General features: G+C 40.2%; 1 protein-coding gene across 5 annotated transcripts in view; it reads right to left on the minus strand.

Moving 5' to 3' along the window:
- Positions 1–15664: 15664 nt before the first annotated feature.
- The window catches only part of ccdc178 (coiled-coil domain containing 178), a 209725-nt gene continuing 199911 nt past the window's right edge, over positions 15665–25478 (minus strand). For all 5 annotated transcript variants that reach the window (XM_078397335.1, XM_078397332.1, XM_078397333.1 and 2 more), the window contains one exon: positions 15665–16303. In XM_078397335.1, the coding sequence (XP_078253461.1) occupies positions 16160–16303 (144 nt within the window). In that variant the 3' untranslated portion in view covers positions 15665–16159. The remainder of the gene's footprint in view (positions 16304–25478) is intronic.

Consider the following 25478-nt stretch of genomic DNA (forward strand, 5'->3'; position numbering starts at 1 on the left):
CTTCTTCAGAATGAGTCAGGGAAGAGGGAAACTGGAGGTATGAAAAGGTACAGAACCAACAGCCGGCACCGAAAACCTCAAGAAAGGTGGAGCCCACAAAGGTCCATTGTTGGCTGTGGAAGAAGTGATAATGAAGAATTACAAACAGTGAAACTAGCAAGACCACTAGGGTTCAGGAGGGAAATTTAGGTGGTTCCACATGGTGAGAATTTAGTTAGGTTGCAGATTTCATTGAATGATGGTGCAGGCTAGAGGGACTTAATGGGCTATTTCTTCAGTTTGTGAGTTCATGTGTTCTTGCCTCTACCTTCATTTCAAATCACTGTGTGTTTGATTTAATTGTGCATGCTGCCTTTCTCTGATTGTTGCTGAGTTGTTGGTGGTTATACCTATTGCCCCACAACAGTCTGCCCGTCACTCGGTGGTCTGTGCGAAACAGACTGATATTGAAGAGAGTGTCTTTGTGCAAATATTCTCATTTGAATAAAGCTCTTTAGATTTTTCCACCCTTCCCCCATCAGCTTTTCACCTGACTGCCTGTCATATTTAGATTTCTTTTCATACGTTTTATGAGTGATGTATTACTATGACTTCTTTTTGTGACAATGAGTATTTATAACTAATGATAAGTTTCTGTACCATGTCATATACCGTCTCTTAATTTTCAAAATTCCAATGAAATTTGTAATTGGAAGAAAGATGTAAAAAATCTTTGAAAAATCACCAGAATTTTAGAAAGATTTTTCTCATTACACAGAAATGATTGGAAACATGATAATAATTTGCAAAAAAAAAAAAGCTCTACTTAATCCAATTTTTTTTCAATATTTTCATTTACTGCTGTAGCTCAATATAGCAAAATATATCAGTGGTGATGGGCATCAAATAATCAATAGGTATGAGTCATCATGCTTTTTTTTTGTCGTTGTGTGAAAGTTTCTTTAGAATGTGATGAACCACACGACATTAGCCGTAGAGAGTGTGTGGTTAGCTCTGTCACTCATTTGCCCGCACACTATTTAATCTGGAAAACTTTATATCCATTGCAGTTTTATCACTGGAAATCTAAAAGAGACTGAACGTGTGCTTGTATGTTTGTGTTCCATTTAACAAATCATTACTGCTGATACCTATTTTGTGTAATGCTGGTTTATGTTTGGCTTCAAGATATACAGAGAAACCATTTTAATTCTGTACCGTCGGAGATGATTGTCAGCGGCTTATTTCCAAGGGTATGTGTTCTCCAAGAACCAACTGTTCATCTGGCCCACTGTTAAAGTACTGCTTGCCTGAGAATAGAGACATTCTGTAAACATCCGAACATCCTTATCATGTGATGAGGCATTGGCAAGACCATGAGATCTTCTTGCCAATGCTCTCTCACAACAAGGATGATCAGTCAGTGAAAGCCCCTATTGTTCATGGAGAGTCTGAAATCGCATGCAGACTTCAGAGGTGCCATAGCGATGTGGTCTATAACCAGCTGAGCTTCTGCAAGGCATGTGTTCTGCACAAATCCACACACCCAAGCTGCCTGATACATTCCGGTCATGGAGATGGAGATTGATTTTTTTCTTTTCTTGGAAGGTCCTAAAATATTCTCTGCTATGAACTGCCCCCACTGGAAGATGTCAGCCAGAACTATTCAAAGGCTACCAAATGTAGAAGTGCTATTGAGGAACATTCAGTACAGGCCAGTTCTCTAAAGAGGAAAGCAGTCAATCCAGTTCCTTTCCCTTGCTAGTTCAACTTGTTTTCGAACTCCCCTTTACCGACACTAATTGACTCCGTTTCCGCCATCCTTAGATGCAATGAGTTCCATATCAGCAATGCTCTGCGTAAAATTGCTTCTCTTCATATCCTCTCCATACCTTTTGCCCATCACTTGGAATCTGTGCCCCCCTGGAATGACCTGCTAATGGAAGCAACTTTTCTTATGTAAACCTATCATGACCTTATAAAATCTTCTCTCAGCCATCTCTCCTCCAAAGAGTATAGCACAGCTCATCCAGTCTGACCACATAGCTAAAAAAAAATCGTTATTCAGGTGATTTTTAGAATATTTGCATCCTTCCTAAAGTGTGATCAGAATGGTATGCAATAATCTTGATATGGCATAACTTCCTGTGTTTTATAAAGGTTCAACCTCTCCTACACTTTTGTACTTTAAGCCTTTAATTAGGAAGCCATGGCTCTCCCGATACCATCAAAGACATGCACATATCTCCAGCTATTGCTGCTGCTCCATACTCCCGAATTGTACAATTTAGTCTATATGCAGAGCAGTTGTAGCTTCGGCACAAGGCTGGAACTCTCTCTCCCTGTCTGCTCTCCTGGAAATGAAAGAACTCTGTTGCCAATGCCTTTGAAAATATTAACCTCTGGGTGAATTGCTTCTTAAAAGCAATTGTTGAATTGTTGAATTAAGTGTGACTCTCAGAAGTGCTTAATGGACACATTTTATTCCCCTGGTGAATTCTCTTTCTTCTCCTCTAGCTGATCTGAGATAAAGGCCTTGTTTTTGACCCATTTCTCCTGTTTCCTGTTTACAACTGAGGTCCAACACCAAACCATTAATTCGAAAGGTAACCCTTTTCCCTAGGTTTCATTAGGTTCCTACATGTTGCTCTAGGATTTACATCAGGGATTTTCAGGTTTCCTCAACTGACTCCTCAAAAAGCCTTCAATCAATTGATCAACTTTTAAAATAATCTGAATGTAGAAACATTCCCGAGGCTCTGGTACACAGTAAGTGTTATTGCATTCATGTGAATTCATTTCACTGGGTAGTTGGGGAGCAAATGTTGCAGGGTTTCTCAACTGGGCATTATAAGTGCTGCACACATGTGTGTATTACATGCAGAACCACAGAACCGGAAAGCCTTTTTTCCCCCACTGCATGTTATAATATTGTGATTGTGTCTCATGATCAATATTATGCTACAATTCAGTTACAAGACGCAAAAGATTAGGCAGTGTAATTAAATTATTAGGCTTTGATATTTTGGTCTTAAGTAGGCCCCTGTAAATGTAAATTCTATTATGTTTAGTTTCGAGATATAGCGTGGAAACAGGCCCTTTGGCCCACCAAGTCCGTGCCGACCAGCGATCCCCACACATTAACATTACCCGACACACACTAGGGAAAATTTTACATTTTTATACCAAGCCGATTAGCCTACAAACCTGTAGGTCTTGTGGGAGGAACCAAAGATCTCTGAGAAAACCCACACAGGTCATGGGGGGCACGTACAAACTCCGCATAGAAGCACATCCATAGTCGGGACTGAACCCGGGTCTGTGGCGGTGCAATGGAGTAGCTTTATGGCTATGCCACCGTTGCTTTTCCTGGAAGATCTCTTATTCCAAGATTGCTAATTAATTGTGTTTCATTATGGGAGCAGGATCTAAATCATCTATTTTCTTGTTGGTTCAATGAAAGTTTGCTTCAGGAAATCTTCAATGCTCCACTATGAATGAGCTGCAAAACGCTCTTGCCAGTTTGCTGACCCGTTCTTAAGAAGATTGATGTCCTTCACAATTAAAAGATCGCTTCTGTTTCAAACTGATGGCTCAGTTAGAGGTGGTTGGGCAAGAAGTGGATGAGAATTTTGCTGGGAAGGTTGCTATGCGCTATTCCCACTTAATTGTTTTTGAAACCTCCACTGTTTGCTGATGATCTATCCTGATCCTATAATTCCATCCTTTCATCAGAAATGTTCCATTTCCATTGGGTCCTGGGGTCATCCACTGCTGAACTTTACCATTTTGTTTGTCCTTTTTAAGCATCATATATAAGTTCCCAATCTTAGACACCACATAACCTCAGCTCTGTGCTGGCAATTAGATCAAACCTATTCATCTTTATTTGCATCACTAATTTGTCTATCCCACACCATGCATTTAGATGGAGTGTTGTTAATTTCGACTTCTTATCATTTTTGCCTGATTTGACATTATTCACTGATGTACTATTACCATTACCCTTTTTTTCTGTCAGATTTCTTTTATCAGTATTTAAATTGCTATTCTCCTTTATGGTCTTGATTTTTCTTTTTAATTTTAGAGCTTTCTCCTTCACCTGAAGCCTTCCTGAAAGAGTAATTGTCACAACATTGAGTCCTGTTGTACCATTTCTTCACCATGAACCCACTCTTTTTCTTTCCCCGGTTAATCTCTATTAGCCTTCACCCAATCCACCTCCTCCTAATTAGTTTTAGCAATGTTTGAAATATAAAAACTAAATTCTCAGGTAGCAAACTGGAAAATCAATCGCATTCACAAAAGTTTGAATTACCAAAAAAATTAATTTGAATAGAAAACTTTAGTTAGAACTCCTTCCAATAAGTACTCTGTCCCATAAAACTTTGATTACTCCCTCTGATCATTCATTGTAGTTACAGGCACAAGAGATGAAGATGCTGTATATAGGGTCTCAACCTGAAACGTTTACAATCCCCCTGCCTCTACAAATGCCGTTTCACTTACTGAGTTCTTCCGACAGTTTATTTTGTGTAGTCAAAGTACATGTTTAATTATCTCACTTTCAGGATACAGTTTTCTATTTTACCCATTAAAGAATCAGAGAACCTCGAACAGAAGCAGCTCATTCAGCCTATCCAGTCTGTGACAGTTGGGAAAGATCAATTGACACTGGTCCCAATACCACCTCTCCAAGGTCCCTCTGTTTAGTTGCAAATTTCAGTGAATTATTCATGCCCTCCCATTTTTTTTTTGTCACATCATTTTCTTGTTCATTTCAATATTAATTGAGCTTGCGTTGAATCCCGTTATCCCATCCTGTTTCCATCTCATCTATTGCAAGTTCCTGATCAGTGTTTCACCGTGTTAAAAGAGTTCAAGGAAAGAGCGTTCACGTCGAGGCCCTGTTTCCACCCATCTTTCCACCACTACGCACAAGAAGCACAAGACGCCATTGTATGCAGATGCCGAGTAGTGTGTTCATTTCTGGCTGAACAATTTCTAATCTTGTGATGTGGACTCGATAAGAAGACCATGTTAAAAATAATTTCAATCCTTTCACTACATTCCACCAAATATCAGATTTTTACTTTCATTGTATTTTGCTTCTATGAAAAACAACTAACAAATACATTAAAAATCTGTGAAACATATATCCTTTTTGCAGTATGTATAATTAGATGAACTTATCTTTAAGCTTGAATGTCAAAGTCAGCAGTGGAATCATCTGTAAGGATGCTCCCATTGTTTAAGGTAGTCCCTCAGGATCTTTGCTTCCGTGTGCTCTTGTCTTAGCAGCCTGAGTCATTTAGTGCCTTCCCAAATACCTCTTCTCCATGTTGAGCTGCCATAGATTTAGATTTTAGATTTAGAGATACAGCGCGGAAACAGGCCCTTCGGCCCACCGGGTCCGCGCCGCCCAGCGATCCCCGCACATTAACACTATCCTACACACCCTAGGGACATTTTTTTTAAACATTTGCCCAGCCAATTAACCTGTACGTCTTTGGAGTGTGGGAGGAAACCGAAGATCTCGGAGAAAACCCACACGGCCATGGGGAGAACGTACAAACTCCGTACAGTCGGCGCCCGTAGTCAGGATGGAACCTGAGTCTCCGGCGCTGCATTCGCTGTAAGGCAGCAACTCTACCGCTGCGCCACCGTGCCGCCATAGGCCAGGAATTCCCATGAATTAGTGACAATGTACCATTTTTCAAGGAGATTTTGAGAACATCTTTGAACCAATCTTTCAGTTCAGCCAGAAAGAGATTTGTCAGCAATGCTGACAAAGTTGCCCTTTCACTCGAGTTGTTTGAACATGATTGGGGCTTTGATAACTGGGGAAGGGATGTAGCTATTGGTTTGTCTACACTGCAAATAGATTAACTTCTGCAGTGCTGAGAGGTTCCTGCTGTAGGGTATCTGTGTCTCCGAAACATACAGGTGTCTGAGGTTATGGGGAGAAGGCAGGAGAATGGGGTTGAGGGGGTAAGATAGATCAGCTATGATTGAATGGCAGAGTAGACTTGATGGGATGAATGGCCTAATTCTGCTCCTACGATTTATACAGGCGGTCAAGAATCACTGTAACTCATTATGAGTTAAACTAATTGCAAGGTTTGAGAGTGTAAAAACAATTTTTTTGACACAATCAGCTTTCTGCACCTTATTCTTTCACCTGTCCTCGTTGTCATTAAATATAATTCCGGCTGTAGAAGCTTATTTGTATTGCTCATATCAAAAGCGAGTTTCCCTTCAAACATCAAACCTGTGATAAATAAGCTTTTTCATTTTCACTGCTTACTAGCCCCTGACCGCTACTCCAACTTCTCACAAACTGCAACAAACATCTAATGTTTCTATTCTCATCAACTGTTCAGCACCTTTGCTTCAATCGCCAGTCTTTGTCAGGGGTCTTTGGTTTCTTTTATTCTGGTGAATAAACACAAGATCATTGACCATTTCATATTCCTCTATAGCTTTCTCATCTTGCCTGTGTTGTTTTTAAACCATGTCCCAACTTGCACCATTTGTATTCTTGCAAACCTTCATCCCTGATCATTTTTCAACATCAGTTTCCAGCAGCAGGCGATAAACCCTCTGTCTTGCTTTGCCATTCAATAACCTCATAGCTTGATGTTGATATTGTCACAATTTCTTTACCCCATTTCCTACTGTTATCTTAGTGTCTAAAATTTACCAATCATGGTTATATAGATACTCTATTGAACATCCATTGACTCTGGAAAGACATTTTCAATAGTTTAAAATGGAGTGGGAAAAAACCCCCTCATCATCTCAATCTAACTTGTTGAATTCCTATTTTGAAATTTGGTATCTCTCTATCTTACCTCTTCCATCCTGCTTTCAATTATATGATGATGGCTTTCCATCATTTTCCCAGTCTGTCGTGATCTGATAACAAAACCATTCATATAGTAAAGGTCACAGGTTGCATCCCAGCAATAGTAGCAAACAAAAATTGATGCCAAACCAGTTGTGAGAGATTACTTTGTCAAATAAGTAGTTTTAAAGTCATGCTCAATTGAGGAAAGAAACATAAAGAGCATTGGGATATAATTATATATTAATGATTTTAACGATTTAGACGAGGGAATTAAATGTAACATCTCCAAGTTTGCGGATGACACAAGGCTGGGTGGCACTGTAAGCTGCGAGGAGGATGCTATGAGGCTGCAGGGTGACTTGGATAGGTTGGGTGAATGGGCAGATGCATGGCAGATGCAGTATAAAAATGTGGATAAACGAGAGGTTATCTACTTTAGTGGCAAGAACAAGAAGGCAGATTATTATCTGAATGGTGTCAGATTAGGAAAAGGGGAGGTGCAATGAGACCTGGGAATCCTTATGCATCAGTCACTGATGCAGGTACAGCAGGCAGTGAAGAAAGCAAAAGACATGTTGGCCTTCGTAGCGAAAGGATTTGAGTATAGGAGCAAGGAGGTCCTACTGTAGTTGTCCAGGGCACAGGTGAGACCAGACCTGGAGTATTGTGTGCAGTTTTGGTCTCCTAATTTGAGGAAGGACATTCTTGCTATTGAGGGAGTGCAATGTAGGTTCACCAGGTTAATTCCCGGGATGGCGGGACTGACATATGATGAAAGAATGGGTCAATTAGGCTTGTATTCAGTGGAATTTAGAAGGATGAGAGGGAATCTTATAGAAACATAAAATTCTTAAGGGATTGGACAGGCTAGATGCAGGAAAAATGTTCCCGATGTTGGGGGAGTCCAGAACCAGGGTCATGGTTTAAGAATAAGGGGTAGGCCATTTAGGACTGAGATGAGGAAAAACCTTTTCCCCCTCAGTGTTGTGAATCTGTGGAATTCTCTGCCACAGAAGGCAGTGGAGGCCTATTCATTAGATGTTTTCAAGAGAGAGTTAGATTTAGCTCTTAGGGTTAATGGAATCATGAGATATGGAGAAAAAGCAGGAACGGGGTACTGATTTTGGATGATCAGCCATGATCATATTGAATGGTGCTGGCTCGAAGAGCCAAATGGCCTACTCCTGCACCTATTTTCTATTTCTAATTCTAAAGTACAGCATCAATAGTGGGGCAATTAACTTTGCGACTAAACACGTGGTCAAAATTGGAGCAATCCATATACCTCGAATGTTTCCTAGGCTGGAAGAGATTACAGATATAATTCAATGTTTTTCTTTTTCATTTACTTAATAGCTATTTTCTACTATTTAACATTTTCTGAGACACTTGTCTGCTGTATGTATTATTATAAATACATGGTGCAATAATCCAAATATAATCACTAAGGTGTTCTCAGAAAAATGTGCATAAAATGTAGAGAACCTGATGGATATTGTTAGTGTACTTGACCGCAATGATTCTCATATTTGCTAATGCAATATGTGACATGGCTAACATCTTGTCTAGAAATTCTTCTCGGGCAGCTTACAATGGAAGAAAAATACATCTTGGCAAACGACAGGGTTTATTAGCAACTGATTGGATCCCCATGGATCTGAATCTCCCCAGTCCCTTCATTGTGAGGGCCCACTTAATGAACCCAACAATCCAGGACATTAACTGATTGGTACTGCCTGTTTCCAAATAGCTGCAGTGTCAGTGCACAGACCTAAAAATGGGATGAAACAGCTGCACAGATTGGCTGCTTGCAGTGTCTGGACTGGACAACTCTGTCCACACATAACAGCAGCCTATTTATTGACTGTAATGTTATATACCTCCGAATGGAGAGGCTGCCCTTTATGCTCATAAGTGGAACAACAATACTGATTCATCAGTGAACCGGCAAATGACTAAATCTATCTACAACTGTGAAAATTGTGTTTTTTCCTCTCCATTTTAAATGCAAACAAGACTATTGGCCACTTAACCAAAGTTTGCTTCACAATCTACTTCCAACAAATGATAATAATGAAATTGTTTCAAAATACTCATCTCTTGTCAGAAATTAATTGTTCCTTAGCATTACTCTGGCAACCATTTTTATAATGTTAGTGCTAAGAGTAACACTATCTCTAAACTAAATCTAAATCTAAGAGTGGTAAATTTGCAAAATTATTTTTACAAAATTATTTTAAACTTGATACGTTCAACTTTTTTTCTGAAGAGAAAGGATAGGATTCATATACAACATGCCCATTTGTCCAAATAATGTTGCATGATAGTTGGGTATCTAAGTGAGTGATCCAAACCTGGGCCACTCCAAAGTTTCTCTGAGCTGGAGAATCAGTTAAGAAGGTTAAAGTACCTGAGCTGTTTCAGGTGATTGTGTTGAGGTGCAAGGTCTGATATTATTATCTCTTCGTGAGCCATTAGGTTCTTTACCAGATGAGAAAGTGAAAGTGTAATAATATTAAAGAAATACCACGGTAGATCATCCAAGGCTTTTAATGGTGCTCGCCTTGTTTTCTGATTTTCTTTCTCAATCCAAGTTATTGTACATATAGTTTTGTCAAAGATTCAAGCAAAACTGCACTTCCTACAAATATCACAGTGTGAATGGGTGGGGGGGGGGGGGCGCAGATGGATCTACTGTTACAGTAGTTTGACACAGTAGGTTACTTCAATGGCTAAAATGTAAAAAGTACTGATGCAGTGAGTTAGGAATGTAAGCCCACCTTAAATAAATTTCCAGTTCACAAAAGAGAAGGAACAAAGTTCATTGAGGCCAAGTGTACCATGTATGCGATGCGTAAAGAAGTGCCAGATGGAAATGCAAACATTTTTAAGTTCTAATCTTTCAGAATCAAAATGAAAGTGAAAGACAGAAAACAATCTGCAGATTTAAGATTCGTGATTTTTACTTAAGTGGTAGTTGTTTTTGAAATGTAACCTCAAATGTGTATGCAATGAGCCGATTTTAATACCATGGGATGGATGCAGGTGAACAATTTGATATAGAACATAGAAAAGTACATTAGAACAGACCCTTCGGCCCACAATGTTTGTGCTGGACATGATGCCAAGACCAAGTTGATCTGTCTGCACATAATCGATATCCCTCCAATCCCTGCATATCCTTATGCCTATCCAAATTCTATTAAATGCCACTATCACATCTAATTGCTGGTCTTGCCTCAGCATCGGGGCCACCTGCTGCAAGCAGGTTGAACTCAGTCCATGATGCAGTTTGAGAGCCACAGGGTTGAGGCCAAAAGAGGCTCAGTTAAATTTAAATCTTTAATGTTGCTCCTTCAGTTCAAACAAGGGAACATCTACATATTCCAGCATGGATTGTCCATCCACTCCCCTGATCAAAATTGTCATTAGATGCTGTCTCAACAATTCGTGGTGCCAGAAATGTCCCCGCACATTAGGTGAAAGGCTAAAATGGAGAAAAGATCGATCTAGTGAGTTAGAGATCCCGGCATACCAGGAAGGATAAATTACTTTTGCAATCCTGGCCATTGACCTTCTCAAACTCACACTGGGTTTGAGCAGGAGTCTGGCCTAGGAGATGAGAATGAGTCCCAGAAATTCCAAAAGCACAGGCCACACACTGGCAGTTCTTGCCACTCCCCACAGTTAAACTTGGGATTCTATCTTGTGATTCCTTTTTTGCTTCACAATCCATTTAATTTTCTTTCATTAATACTGACTCCTTCAAAAATACAATACAATACAATACAACTTTATTGTCATTGTACAGGGGTACAACGAGATTGGGAATGCGCCTCCCATACGATGCAATAATTTAATTAGCTAGTCAGTATTAATTTAAACAACCCAATGAAACAAATTGTAACAGTTTTAAAACAGAATAAAGTGCAAGTAGATCTGTGCCGGATCACTGTGCGATGTGACCATCCGGCTCAGCAGGACCGGTTCATAGCAGCTATGGCCCTGGGGATGAAGCTGTTCCTGAGTCTGGAGGTGCGGGCGTAGAAGGCCTTGTATCGTCTGCCCGATGGAAGGAGTTCGAACAGACTGTTGCAGGGGTGTGAAGTCTTTGTGGATGCTGGTGGCTTTTCTGAGGCATCATGTGTTGTAGATGCCCTCCAAGGCTGGTAGCTGTGTTCCGATGGTCCTCTGAGCTCTATGGACTACCCGCCGAAGAGCTTCCCTCTCTGCCTCCGTGCAGCTGAGGTACCACACAGGGATGCCATGTGTTAGGATGCTCTCTATGGTGCAGCGGTAGAATGTCATCAGCAGCTGTTGGGGTAGACCAGACTTCTTCAGTGTTCTTAGGTAGAACAGTCGTTGCTGTGCCTTCTTGACCAGTGCAGCAGTGTTATTGGACAATGTTAGGTCCTCCGAAATGTGAGTGCCCAGAAACTAGAAGCTGGACACTCTCTCCACACTGTCCCCGTTGATAAAGATCGGGGCGTATTCCCTGTTATGTGACCTAGGGAAGTTGATGATCAGCTCCTTGGTCTTGGTGGTATTTAGGGACAGGTTGTTATCGGAGCTGTCCGCCAGGTTCTGCACCTCCACTCTGTATTTTGTTTCATCGCCGTTGGTGATCAGCCCGATCACCGTTGTGTCGTCTGTAACTTGACAATGATGTTGGTGTCGAATGCAGGAACACAGTCGTGTGTGACGAGGGAGTAGAGCATGGTGCCGGTACTCAGGGTGATAGTGGAGGACAGGTGCGGGCCAATTCTCACTGCCTGCGGTCGCTCCAGCAGGAAGTCCAGGATCCAGTCGCATAACGACGAGCTGAGGCCTAGCTGGTGGAGTTTGGTGATGAGCTTGGTGGGGATGACCGTGTTGAAGGCAGAGCTATAGTCAATGAATAGCATCCTCACGTATGTGCCCTGTCTCTCCAGGCGAGTCAGGACAGTGTGAAGAACCAGAGAGATGGCGTCCTCTGTGGATCTATTTGCCCTGTATGCAAATTGATGTGGGTCCAGTGAGTCAGGGATGCTGGATTTGATGTGTGAGAGGACCATTTATTCCAGAAATTTGTTGCTCTTTAGAAAAATGAATAATCTTAAATCCTTTAATTTATAACTTTAATTCTTATTTATATCAACTACATTTGACTTTGAAACACTCTATATAGATCAATATGTTCATGATTGATTGTGAATAGCCATCAATTTCCTTCACTCGTCCATCAACTGATCTATAAATATTAGTCCAGATATATTTAATTTCGCAAGTTCCTCCTTTAAACTCTCATCACTGTTCTTAGTGACATTTATTGAGGATTTAAGCATGGAAATGGGTAATCCATTGAAATAAACCTAATCTTCAAATGTAAATAAGAAAGCATTGAATAGGCCATTGAAGTGCAATATCAATATAAATGGCAACAAGGCATTCCAGTCATTGTTTTTGTGATTAGGGGTTGATCAAATCACACTTCTCTACCTCTCTTCCCCACTTTGTGGAAAGATTATCCCACAGCCTCTTTCAAAGGATTTTTGTAAGAACAAAATAATTTCACATTTTTGCATTACTGTGGACATCAGGCTTATTTTATGCTATAAATATTGTTAAGTCATGCAAGGATATTACATGAATTTGTGAACATGAAGGTTCACAAATTCATGTAAGCCACAGCAATTAGTGCTCCTTGATTCTGCAATAAAATGGTTGCTGTCGATAAAGTAACACGATTTCCCACCAAAGCAAAAATCAGCAACACAATTCCTACTTTGTCTTTGAATAGAAGAGATTGAATCTTCTTGCAGTGATTTTAGCCTTACTACGATTGATAACTCTATCCTAAGTTTAGCCTGTGGAATAAATGATACGTATCCATCATAATTAAGAGGGCTTTAAATTGGATGGTGCAGTGGTGTGGGGAGTCTACACTTGTTTAGTGCAAGGCCCCCAGCAGCAAATTCCATTTGTTCACAAGCAACAAGGCATTATGAGTGATTTTTAAACAACAGACTATGCATAGGGCACCAATGTACAGTGCATTCAGAAAGTATTCAGACCCCTTCACTTTTTCCACATTTTGTTATGTTACAGCCTTACTTTAAAATTGATTAAATTCTTTTTTTTATCATCAATCTACCAACAATACCCCATAATAAAAAAAGCAAAAACAAGTGTTTGCAAAGTAATTAAAAAGAAATCACTGAAATATCACATTTACAAGTATTCAGACCCTATACTCAGTACTTTGCAGAGGCACCTTTGGCAGCGATTCCAGCCTCAGGTCTTCTTGGGTATGACACTACAAGCTTGGCACACCTGTATTTGGGTAATTTCTCCTATTCTTCTCTGCAGATCCTCTCAAGCTCTGTCAGGTTGGATGGGGAGCGTCGATGAACAGCTATTTCCAGGTCCCTCCAGAGATGTTCGATCGGATTCAAGTCCAGGCTCTGGCTGGGCCACTCAAGGACATTCACAGACTTGTCACGAAACCACTCCTGCATTGTTTTGGCTGTGTGCTTAGGGTTATTGTCCTGCTGGAAAGTGAACCTCCGCCCCAGTCTGAGGTCCAGAACGCTCTGGAGCAGGTTTTCATCAAGGTTCTCTCTCTGTACTTTGTTCCGTTCATCTTTCCTTCAATCCTGAATAGTTTCCCAGTTCCTGCCACTGAAAAACATCCCCACAGCATGATGCTGCCACCACCATGCTTCACCGTAGGTATGGTATTGGCCAGGTGATGAGCGGTGCCTGGTTTCCTCCAGGTTTGGCATTCAGGCCAAAGAGTTCAATCTTGGTTTCATCAGACCAGAGAATCTTGTTTCATAGTCTGAGAGTTCTTTAGGTGCAAACTCCAAGCGGGGTGTCATTTGCCTTTCACTGAGGAGTGGCTTCCGTCAGGCCACTCTACCATAAAGGCCTGATTGGAGGAGTGCTGCAGATATAGATGTCCTTCTGGAAGGTTCTCCCATCTTCACAGAGGAACTCTGGAGCTCCGTCAGAGTGACCATTGGGTTCTTGGTCACCTCCCTGACCAAGGCGTTCTCCTCCGATTGCTCAGTTTGGCCGGGTGGCCGGGAGTCCTGGTGGTTCCAAAGTTCTTCCATTTAAGAATGACGGAGACCACTGTGCTCTTCGGGACCTGCAATGCTGCAGAAATTGTTTTATACCCTTCCCCAGATCTGTGTCTCGACACAATCCTGTTTAGGAGGTTTATGGACAATCCCTTCATCTTCATGGCCTGGTTTTTGATCTGACATGCACTGTCAACTGTGGGACCTTATATAGACAGGTGTGTGCCTTTCCATTTCATGTCCAGTCAATTTAATTTACCACTGGTGGACTCCAATCAAGTTGTGGAAACATCTCAAATATAATCAATGGAAACAGGATGAACCTAAGCTCAATTTTGAGTGTCATAGCAAAGGGTCTGAATACTTATGTAAATGTGATATTTCAGTTATTTATTTTTAATTACTTTGCAAAAATTTCTAAACACCTGTTTTTGCTTCTTCATTCTGGGGTGTAGATTGATGATAACAATTTTTTTTAAATCCATTTAAAAATAAGGCTGTAACGTAACAAAATGTGGAAAAAGTGAAGGGGTCTGAATACTTTCTGAATGCACTGTAGGTTAACCAACTATTATTTCACTGCAGTTTTTGTTATTCTTTGCTTGTGTGCTAAAGGTCACCTTTAAAGTAGTTCTTGATTCGTGAAGTCTTAGTTTAGTTTAGAGATACAGTGTGGAAACAGGCCCTTCGGCCCACCAAGTCCTTGCCGACCAGCAATCCCTGTGCACTAGCACTATCCTACACACTAGGGACAATTTTCTTTTTTTTTTACCAAAGTAAATTAACCTGCAAACCTGTACGTCTTTGGGGCATAGGGGCACCAGGACAAAACCCAGGCAGTCACAGGGAGAACGTACAATCTCCATACATACTCAGGAATGGACCTGGGTCTCTGGCGCTGTAAGGCAGCTACTCTACCGCTGCGCCACCGTGCCACCCCTTCGGAGAAGCAGGATGAAAATGTGGATTCTTCCTTTCATTGTTGGTTGATATTTGTGTTCTGTTTCATGATCAATTAAAATCAAAAATATAATACTTTGAAACACATTGGATATATAATTAGCAAGCAGTTGTAGCTCAATATTCTCTGGAACTGTGCCAGTTAATGGAATAGTTGTCAAAAGGTCTGATCAACAAAATTATAGACGTGTCTTTTATCTTTTTGTTGCTGACTTTCAATATACTTCCAACAGGTTTTTTAAATTTTATTTCAAATATCCAGCTTTTTTTCTTTGTTCCATTTATACGTCGGTGTACTTGAACAAAAATATCCATGTGCAATGCCTAAAACACAGTTATTAACCTGCAAATGGGTTACCCATCATGTTTAAATAATTCACAGATGAATATTACATGAATACATCAAAAAGTATGTAAACTGATGAAATTAAACTTTACTGCATTCAGTGTATTATGAATTTTGTTTTACAGATGTACTGCCACTATCTTAATACAATAGGAAGGCTTTATTCAGTGTATTCCTCAGACTATCGACTTTATTGCTGTTGAAATAATAACCAGATTCTGATTAGCAAACAATGCACTATGTTGGCAGGTAAAATGAGTTAGACCCTGGTGAAAATGCTCTCGTTGGGTCAGTGATCACTATACGGTGTGCACTAAACATTTTTTCCTTTTGCATAATATTTACCTCGAGATAGCTTCAGGCTAATGTCTCAATAATTTCTCCTCCTTTCTCAGGTCTTTAACACAAAGGACTTGACTAATGATCCATAGACAAAATGAAGCATTTGAATTTATTCATTAATCATTCATCTCCAGCTCATTGAAAACTTTAAACTTCCACAAAATTAAGATAAAATACAAAGAATTGTAATATGGAGACTGCTTTTGGCACTCAAAACTATTGACAAGTGCTAACAAAGAGCCACCAGGAAGAATGTGTAACACCATTATTGTCTATAGAGAATGTTACTACATGTACAAAGTTTCAGTGATGAACTGTAAAGTTATTAGTTAGGCCTGAGCAATAGGCAGAAATCTGAAGAAGCGTACAGTCACTGTCAACATCACCAGTAATTATTCTCTCTTCCAATTAATCGTGACATAGATTAATTATCAGATGAGGCAAAGCCAATTGCAATCAGTCACCCAAAGCTGAAATTAGATTGTTCCTGACAGCAGCATGAAAGTCACCTGTTTCATTGTTATGGATTTGCTGTAAGTAAAAGAAGACAAAGCATGATGGGAGGTGACTGAGTTGCAGTCCATGGAAGTGTGAAATGGCAAACAGGTGAATGTCCAATTACACTGTTACTTGCACTCCGTGACTTTTCTTGTCTTTGATTATGCCACACTGGTTGTTTTCGGCATAGTCCTTTAGGTCACAAAAATCCGTCAAAGTCTGTAGGAAGGTAGACACACGCTGAATGGATTTTGCCGTGTCCCCCTGTTTATAATAAAGAAGTAAATATTGTTACTGATTCCGACCAATTGAGAAATTAATATTAGTTTCATCAAATGCGTAGAGCTTTAAATGCAATTAACAGGTTACTTCCTCAGAATTTACATAAAATTAGATCAGTTTAGAGATGCAGCATGGAAACAGTCCCTTCAGCCCACCAAGTCCACACTTACCATTGATAGCACATTCACATTAGTTCTATGTTATCCTGTGATAATTTAGATAGAAAGTACTGACTAAATATAATTTAAAAAAATCAGAATTGCTCTTACATTTTTAGAATACAATTTTTAAGTATAATTGACAACAGTTTCCTCAGCATCTACTTTGACTTCCATGTTTGATAAGGCAGTCAGAGAATTTCAAAACTTGCAGCCATTCAAGGAGGTAAATGGTTACAAATGGAATTGTTAACAATTAAAATCACATTCTGGTTGTAAAAGTATGTTGTAGAAAAGATATGATATAGAGAGGGTCGTGGCTTATTTTAAAGAGTATGTACAGTGAACAACTTGTGTAATTTTTCATGCTGCAGTACGACGGTGTTCTATTGCAGCATGTAAGAAATAATGCAATATTAAATTGTAAATGCATATTTTTATTAAAAATTATCATATGTTAAAGACCTGAGTTGTATTAGTCTAGTTTGAGGTTCTAACTATTATTAGCCTGACAGGATATATGAGATAATTAAATTTGCAAGTTCGTGAAATATTAATAACTTGCATTTATATATCACCATTAACGTACCAAAAATCCGTGTTTTGCATCTACTGTTGAGTTGCATTGATTTTCAATTATTACTTTGTTGCTTGCAGAAGACACCCTTTAATTGCAAATTGTACTAACATGCCTCAGATTTCACATTTATAAAATGTCATCTAATTAATCTACCTAATCTCTCTCTCTCCCTTGTGCTGAATGAGCGCTGTGCACTTTCAACATTCAGAAGCTTCAGTAATTACTAAGTTATCATGACAAAATGCTAACATGTTGCTGTAAAGATTTTTACTTTCTAAACTCATTTAAAAACAGAATAGTTGGGATGAGGGGAGAGTCAGGGGGCAAATGTTACTAGAATTGTTATTATTAAGGAGAAGATGCTTTGGAAGCTGAAAGGTCTGAAGATGGATAAGTCACCTGGACCAGAACACCCCAGCGTTCTGGAAGAGATAACTTTTGAGATTGTGGAGGTATTAGTAGTGATCCTTCAAGAACTACTGTATGGACTGGTCCCAGAGGACGGGAAAATTGCAAATGTTACTCTACTGTTCAAGAAAGGAGTGAGGCAAAAGAGGGGAAAATATAGGCCAGTTAGCCTGACTTTAGTGATTGGTAAGATTTTAGAGTCGATTATTAATGATGAGGTTTCCAAATACTTAGAAGCATATGATAAACTAGGCCGGTCAGCATGGTTTTGAGAAGGAGGAATCTTGCCTGACAAATCTGTTGGAATTCTTCGAGGAAGTAGGATAGACAATGAAGTCATTGGATGGTGTTTACTTGGATTTTCAGAAGGCCTTTGATAAAGTGCCTTCACACCAAGCTAACATCGATAGATTTTCTGAATGGCAGAAGGCAAAGAGTGGGAATAACCGATGCTTTTGCTGGTTGGCTACCAGTGACTAGTGGTGTTCTGCAGGGGTTGGTGTTGGGGCCGCTACTCTTCACGTTGTATATTAATGATTTGGATGATGGAATTGATGGCTTTGTAGCCATGTTTGCAGGTGATACAAACATAAGTGGAGGGGCAGGTTGTGTAGACGAAGCAGGGATTCTGCAGAAGGACTTGGGCAGATTGGGAGAGTGAACATTATGACAGATGGAATACAACGAAACAAAATGTGTGGTCATGCACTTTGATAGTAGGAATAAAGGCACAGATTATTTTCTAAATGGGGATAGGATACAGAAATTGGAGGAGCGAAGGGACTTGGGAGTGCAGGTGCAGGATTCCCAAAAGGAGGTTTATGAAAATGATTGATCCCAGGGATGATTGGGTTAACATATGATGAGCGTCTGAAGGCACTGGGCCTGTACTCGCTGGAGTTGAGAAGGATGAGGGGTATCTCATTGAAATTTGCCGAATTGTGAAAGGCCTGGATAGAGTGGATGTGGAGAGGATGTTTCCATTAGTGAGATACTCTAGGACTAGAGGGAACAGCCTCAGAATAAATGGACATACCTTTAGATTGGAGATGAGGAGAAATTACTTTAACCAGAGGATGGTGAATCTGTGGAATTCATTGCCACAGATGGCTGAGGGGGACAAGTCATTGGATATTTTTAAAGCAGCGTTTGATAGGTTCTTGATTAGTAATGGTGTCAAAGGTTACGGGGAGAAGGCAGGAGAATGGGGCTGAGAGAAAGATAGATCAGCCATGATTGAATGACAGTACTCGTTGAGCTGAATGGCCTAATTCTGCTCCAATGACTTATGCATTTTTGAATGGGTCACATGGGATTGCACTGCTTTCTCTTGCAAACCTGGCAGGATCCAAATTGAATCTGCGAACGGTTCTTGATTGTAGTCCATGATCCATAGGGGTAGTACAATTGATGTACGCACTGCAATAGGAATTCTTCACTTTTATCCAGTGAGCATTGCTGGAAATGTGAATAGGATGCAAGAACTGAATATGTTAGAGCTTGGTTGTGATGCCTCCAGTTGAAATGGTTGAGTGGAATGGTGGAGGAGCAGTTAGTGGCTTCTGACCTGCAGCTCCAATGGGCGAGCATTCAATCACAAGCTTGGGTCTGTACAGAGTTTGCATGTTCTCCCTGTGATTCTGTTCTGATGGAAGCTCTGGGATTGTCCCACATCTCAAAGCTGAATGAGTAGGTTATTTACAGTTGTAAATTACTCCTTAGCGTAAGTGGGAGGAAAAGGAATCAATGGGGAGTTGTTTAGCACTGGAGAGAAAACAAGGAAGAGGGGAATAGCGAAATACATAGAGGGGAAATGCATTTTGTGGGATTGCCCTACTAGGAACTGCCGTGGACCTGAATTGCCTCTGTTGTGTTATAGGTAAGACTGCTTATTATTCACTGACAAGATTCTCTAACAAGAAGAATGACCATTTTGATGGCTACAGAAAATGACAAATTTGAACTTTAACAATAAAGGAAAATCAATAAAATGCAAATTCCAGAAATCTGAAATGAAAACAGAAAATGTTGGAAAAACTCAACAGGATAGGCCACATCTGTGGATAGAGAACTGGGAGGAGAAACCAGACAGACAAGAGGTCTAGCAGACTAACCCATTTTTTACTTTCTTAGTTCTGATGATGGGTCTCAGTCAGGTCTATTGTAACTTTAACTGTTTCCCTTTTTTCCCCAGATGCTGCCTGGCCTGCTGTTATTCCGGAGTTTTCAACTTTAAATTTTGATCTCCACAAGTTGCCCATGGGAACTTTTTGTTTTGGTTTTACTTAAAATATATCCTGTGACAGATCTTAAAATGTATGATGTTAAATAGTACTAGACACTATATTGGTGAGAATGTTAATGGACCCACATTGGATGCCCACCCAAGTTTGCAGACTAAGTAAAACACTAATTCATTCAGCATGCAACACAGATTAGATAATGCCGGCTGGTAAACACCTACCATTGACCTTGTGTACAATACCAAGAAGAGGTTCAATCAGTTCTATTTAAATAGAACTTCACAAAGAAGGATGCTGACTCAAAATGTTTCCTATTCATTCCTTCTACAGATGCTGCTTGACCCACTAAGTTACTCCAGCACCCTGTGTTTCACTCAAGATTCCAACATCGGCAGTTCCGTGTGCCTTCACAATTTGTAGGTTAGTTGCTAGTTGAATTATTTTTTGGTTCTCAATTGATTCCAGTGCTTTCTACATTTGGTCTAAGTTGAGGGTGTCCGCAGAGAGTAACATTATCTGTCGGGCATTTTTTTAGACTAAATCAGATGCTCTCAAACTTGGATGCATTCATAAGCATTCACTTTGCAACACATCTGACTGGTAAAATGAGCAAGTGGATCCTACAATCACATGTTTCACCCAGCTGCATCTCCCTGAGGATTAATGTATGAGGAGAGTGTGTTTCAGTAAGTATTTCTTCATTGAAATATGCCACTAGCTGCAGCTATGACTGCATCTTCAGCGCAGGGTTGGGACTGCACTGCTTGCTTATATCAAGGTGAACATTTGAATGGAATTTTATGTGCAGCTACTCCAGGACTGCTGCTGGAGACGTTCACAAATATTCAGAAGACACAACATACTGCAGATGCAGGAATCTCGACAATGAAACAAACTGCTGGAAGATCTCAGCAGGTCAAGCAACATCTGTTAGGGGAAAGGAATTCAATGTTCTGATGCAAAGTCTTGCCCTGAAACATCGACAATTCCTCATGCCCGCAGATGCTGCCCGACCTACTGCAGTTTGCTTTTTTTGTGTAGGAAGGAACTGCAGATGTTGGTTTATACCGAAGACAGACACAAAATGTTGGAGTAAGGTCAGGCAGCATCTCTGGAGAAGGTCAGCTGGTCAGGCAGCATCTCTGGAGAAACGGAATAGGTGATGTTGCAGGTCGGAACTCTTCCTCCTACATTTGGGATCATAGAAACATAGAAAATAGGTGCAGGAGGAGGCCATTCGGCCCTTCGAGCCAGCACCGTCATTCATTGTGATCATGGCTGATCGTCCACAATCAGTAACCCGTGCCTGCCTTCTCCCCATATCCCTTGATTCCACTAGCCCCCAGAGCTCTATCTAACTCTCTCTTAAATTCATCTCGTGATTTGGCCTCCACTGCCCTCTGTGGCCTTGAATTCCACAAATTCACAACTCTCTGGGTGAAAAAGTTCTTTCTCACCTCAGTTTTAAATGGCCGGAACTGTTCCTTTTTTAAAATCTGTTTTTTGTTCTCAATTGCTGCTAGTGAGGACACGGAGACTTTCTATTCAAAAAGTCCCACTGTACACAGCTTTGCGAGGACTATCAACGTGCTCTTCTGAGTACCATTTATTGGTTTGCCCTCATCTCACAGCCTGCAGCAGAAACTTCCAAGGTGCTGTCCTGGTGCTGTTTTCTTCATGCTACGGCTACAGGCCACTCGGGGCTGGTGGATCACAATTTTAGTATGAAGGGTAAATGAAATGTGAGGAGGATACAGTGGATACACACCCTCATCTTTTATAGTCTCAATCCCATCAGTGACTGGAGGAGCTGCAATGATTGCCACTTGTTCCTCTAAAGATGGTGGTCTTATTGTGGTGTTCCTGCTGTTGCTATTTGTGCGGCAATGTATGCTGCAAGATGAAAGCAATTGTGTTACTGAGGCCCATGCAATGTGTTGGGTGCTGACTCTGACACAGTTGTATTGCTGTCAGTTTGTCTTGGGTGTGAGATGATCTCCATGGGCTTTGGAGTACCGTGGCCGTGTGATGACTGTGCAACCTCTGGGGTGCAGTTGGTGGGATATAATGTCCAAAGTTGTATTGACTGACCATGATCAAGTGTGTGAGGGAGCTCAACTTTTTGCTGCGTTGAATCCAGATCCTTGGCGCATTAACTTCTCCAATGTCTCAACCACTGTTGTTAGAATCTAAAGGCCATTCAAGTTGTTCTCTCCATCTCATCAACAAGTTTCCAATGCATTGGAAAATGTTGGTTACCATTTGCTTCACTGTCAAAAGCTTATCATGATTTCATCCTGTTGTTGCTATTATGCATCTCCCCTTTAAGAAGTGCAAGGTCACTTTAATTGATGAAAGTCTGCTAAACTGTTGCTTGCCACTAACAAAATTGGCCCCAATGGTGATGTGTTAAAGCAATCAACAGCATGGATATCATTGTTAGGATCTTGAAAAGGTAATCATGAACAGACAGCACAAATTTCAAACACAATCTGTGATCAAATGGACAAAGGGTAACCAAGCATATTGCTCCCATTGCACTTTCCCCAGGTACACTCCAATTACATCCCTTTATCATTTAATTGATAATGTTAACACAGGGACCTTGCACTGCTATTCTTTCCAATCACTGGTTAAATAATTCTCGGTACTCAAATACATGATATAAACAGAGATAGAGAATAATAACTCTAAGCTAATGAATGTTTCTAACTAAAAATATTGTCATTAATCCTTTCATTTTAAAACACCTTGTTTAAGTACTATTTATCCATACGTATCAGATTTTTCTGCCTCTTCACTTCAAGCCCTTTATTTATAGTGGTTCAGATTCTGGAGGATCAAATTTATTTGAACTAATGCAATTTTTATGATTATCGTACTCAAACATTTTTCAATATGGCAGCAAATTAAAAATTATGCGGGCAATGAAAATAGTGGGAAATTAGAACATGCGATGCATGTGGGCATCCAATCCATTCACTATGCCCACCCAAGGTGGTTCAGCAAATCTTGTGAGATGTACACTCCAGAACTTTCTTATGAATTTAAAAGTAGTTTCATGCAATAAAACTCAGCACAAATTAGACAAGGTAGTCAGTAAGATTTATGATGTCCATTAACACTGTTAGACTTACATAAGGGATTATTGTATCTATTTAAGTGTCAGTGTATTATATCACAAGGATGGTTTCAAATGTTCTTGTAGGTCTGTTGAAATTAATAACTTAATTCAATATTTATGCGTTAAGTAAAATCCCCTTCTATCCACGTAAATAGATGTCCAAATAGGTAAATTTGGACACTCCCAAACCAGTGTCACACCCCGAGAAGCTAAAATATTACCGCAAAATGTTTTCCCTGTCCTCCTGTAGACACTGTTGAATAGTACGTTAATAAAGCTATGGTAAAAAGTATCTTACCGTCAGCACTGCTGTGTTTTGCAAGCACGTCCCCAGCACATAACTGAAAAAATCTGGTTATCTTGAGTGACAGAGGTTCAGATCAAGGATGATTTTGATTCTCAACGGAAGTATGCATTGTCAAAATGACCTTCCAAGGTGATTCCACAAACCTTGTGATTCACAGCAAACTAATAAAGCACAAATGCCTGACTGACCTGATGAGAATTTTCAGCATCTTTGGCTCATTAAAAAACCTTGGTTAAGCCACCTGTATAAAAACCTTGGTTACGCCATATTTGGAGTATTGTGTGCTTTTCTGACTGCCACACGGTCAGAAGGATGTGGAAGCTTTAGAGATGGTGCAGAAGTGGTCCAGGAGATAAAGATGCATGGAATTAACAGTGATTTAGTCATAGTGATTTAGAACTGGTTTACTGATAGAAGACAGAGGGTTGTGGTCAAAGGACAATATTCAGGGTGGAAGTCTGTGACTAGTGTGAGGAAGGCTGCCAAAGTATACCATGGGATATAAATCAGCTATAGAAATGGATAGAGAAATGGCACATAGACTTTAACCCGAGCAAGTGTGAAGCGTTGCACTTTGGGGCAAAATATACAATTAATGGCAAGGTCCTTAACAGCATTGATGTATAGAGGGATCTTGGGGTCAAAGTCAATAACTCCCTGAAAGTAGCAACACATAGAACGAGTGGTAAAGATGGCATAAGGTATACTTGCCTTCATTGGTGCAGGCATCGAGCATAAAAATCAGGAAGTCATGATGCAGCTTTATAGGACTTTGGTGAAGCTGGATTTGGAGTATTGCAAGCAGTTCTGGTTTCCCCAATACAGGAAGTATGTGGAGGCTTTGGAAAAGGTACGGAGGAGGTTAACCAGAATGATGCCTGGATTAAGGGGTATTAGCTAAGGGAGAGGTTAGACCTACGGATTGATTTCTCTGGAATGCCAGAGGTTAATAGGAGACCTTAGAAGTATATAAAATTATGGGAGTCATAGGGTGGAAAGTCAGAACATTTTTTTTGCAGAATGGAAACTTCAAAGGCAAAGCTTCAAAGCATAGCTTTAAGGTGAATGGGGCAAACTTTAAAGGAGATGTGTGGAACGTTATTTTAAACAGATTCTAGTGACTGCCTGGAAAGTGCTGCCAGGGCATTGAGGCAGATTCAATGACATTTTAGAGAGTTTTGGATAAGTGTATGGATATGCATGGAATGGAGGGATATGGATTATGTGCAGGGAGAGTTGGTCTTGGGATTGCATTCAGCACAGGTATTGTGGACTGAAGGGCCTGATCCTGTACTGTACTGGTATTTGTTCCATGAATGTATTAGCAGTCAAACATGGACAAATGGGATTAGCTCAGTTATAAACACAAAGTGTTGGAGTAATTTACTCACTGAGTTACTCCAGTACCTTGTGTTTTACTCAAGATTCCAGCATCTGCAGTTCTTTGCAGCTCAGTTATAAAACTTGATTGGCTGGACGGATTGGACCCAAGGGCCTGTTTCTGTGCTGCATGGCTATATTGGGAGGCTTGCATATATTGGGAGACTTGCCTATTTGGCTGGTCACGAGCAGATTCTTTTGGAACTAATGTGCAAAGCCAACTCAATTAGGTCCATTGTCTTCTCTACAGAATATGGGCTTCTAAACCTTTTTTTTAACCAATTATTAATGGGAAAAGAAAACATAATTCGCTGCAATTTTCCCCTGCCTCCATGACCATCGAAACACTCCAGCATTGTGGAACTGACAATATTTGCACAGCGCAGATAGGAAATCATTGTGAAACTAATGTTTCATGATTCATGCGGTTCCTAACAAAGGAATGAGTCAAACAGGTCCAGGTTTTCCCTCTTCTTTGCTTGCAAAAACTTCCATGACTGGTGTGACTAGCACCCATTGGACTGTTGTCTCCTGTATACTGTTTCAACTGGACAGACTGGTCCATTAATGAGGCCTGTTTGTTAAAATGGACAAAGACCCTGACTACATTTCCACATCCCTGTCATCTTTCCGTCTAGGTTTCAAGTTCTTTTTGATCTATCAAACAAAGAGCAGGAGGCAAGTCATTGAAAGACTGCTAGTTTATCTATTATATCTATTACAATTTTAGTCAATATTATTTAATACTGAAATATAGAAAAAAAATGCTACTTTGTTTCAGAATTGTCTCTAGTTATTTCTACGCTTTGTATTGCAAACTAACCAAATTGCTAACTCAAAAATAAATTGTATTGTTTTTACCAAAAGGCCATAATCAAGTTGTATTTTTTGTTAAAATAAATAAGATTCATATCCATTAAATATTATATGGCAACGTGTGTAACATTTCAACCTTCT

The sequence above is a fragment of the Rhinoraja longicauda genome, chromosome 4 (assembly GCF_053455715.1).
Source record: "Rhinoraja longicauda isolate Sanriku21f chromosome 4, sRhiLon1.1, whole genome shotgun sequence".
NCBI classification, from domain to species: domain Eukaryota; kingdom Metazoa; phylum Chordata; class Chondrichthyes; order Rajiformes; family Arhynchobatidae; genus Rhinoraja; species Rhinoraja longicauda.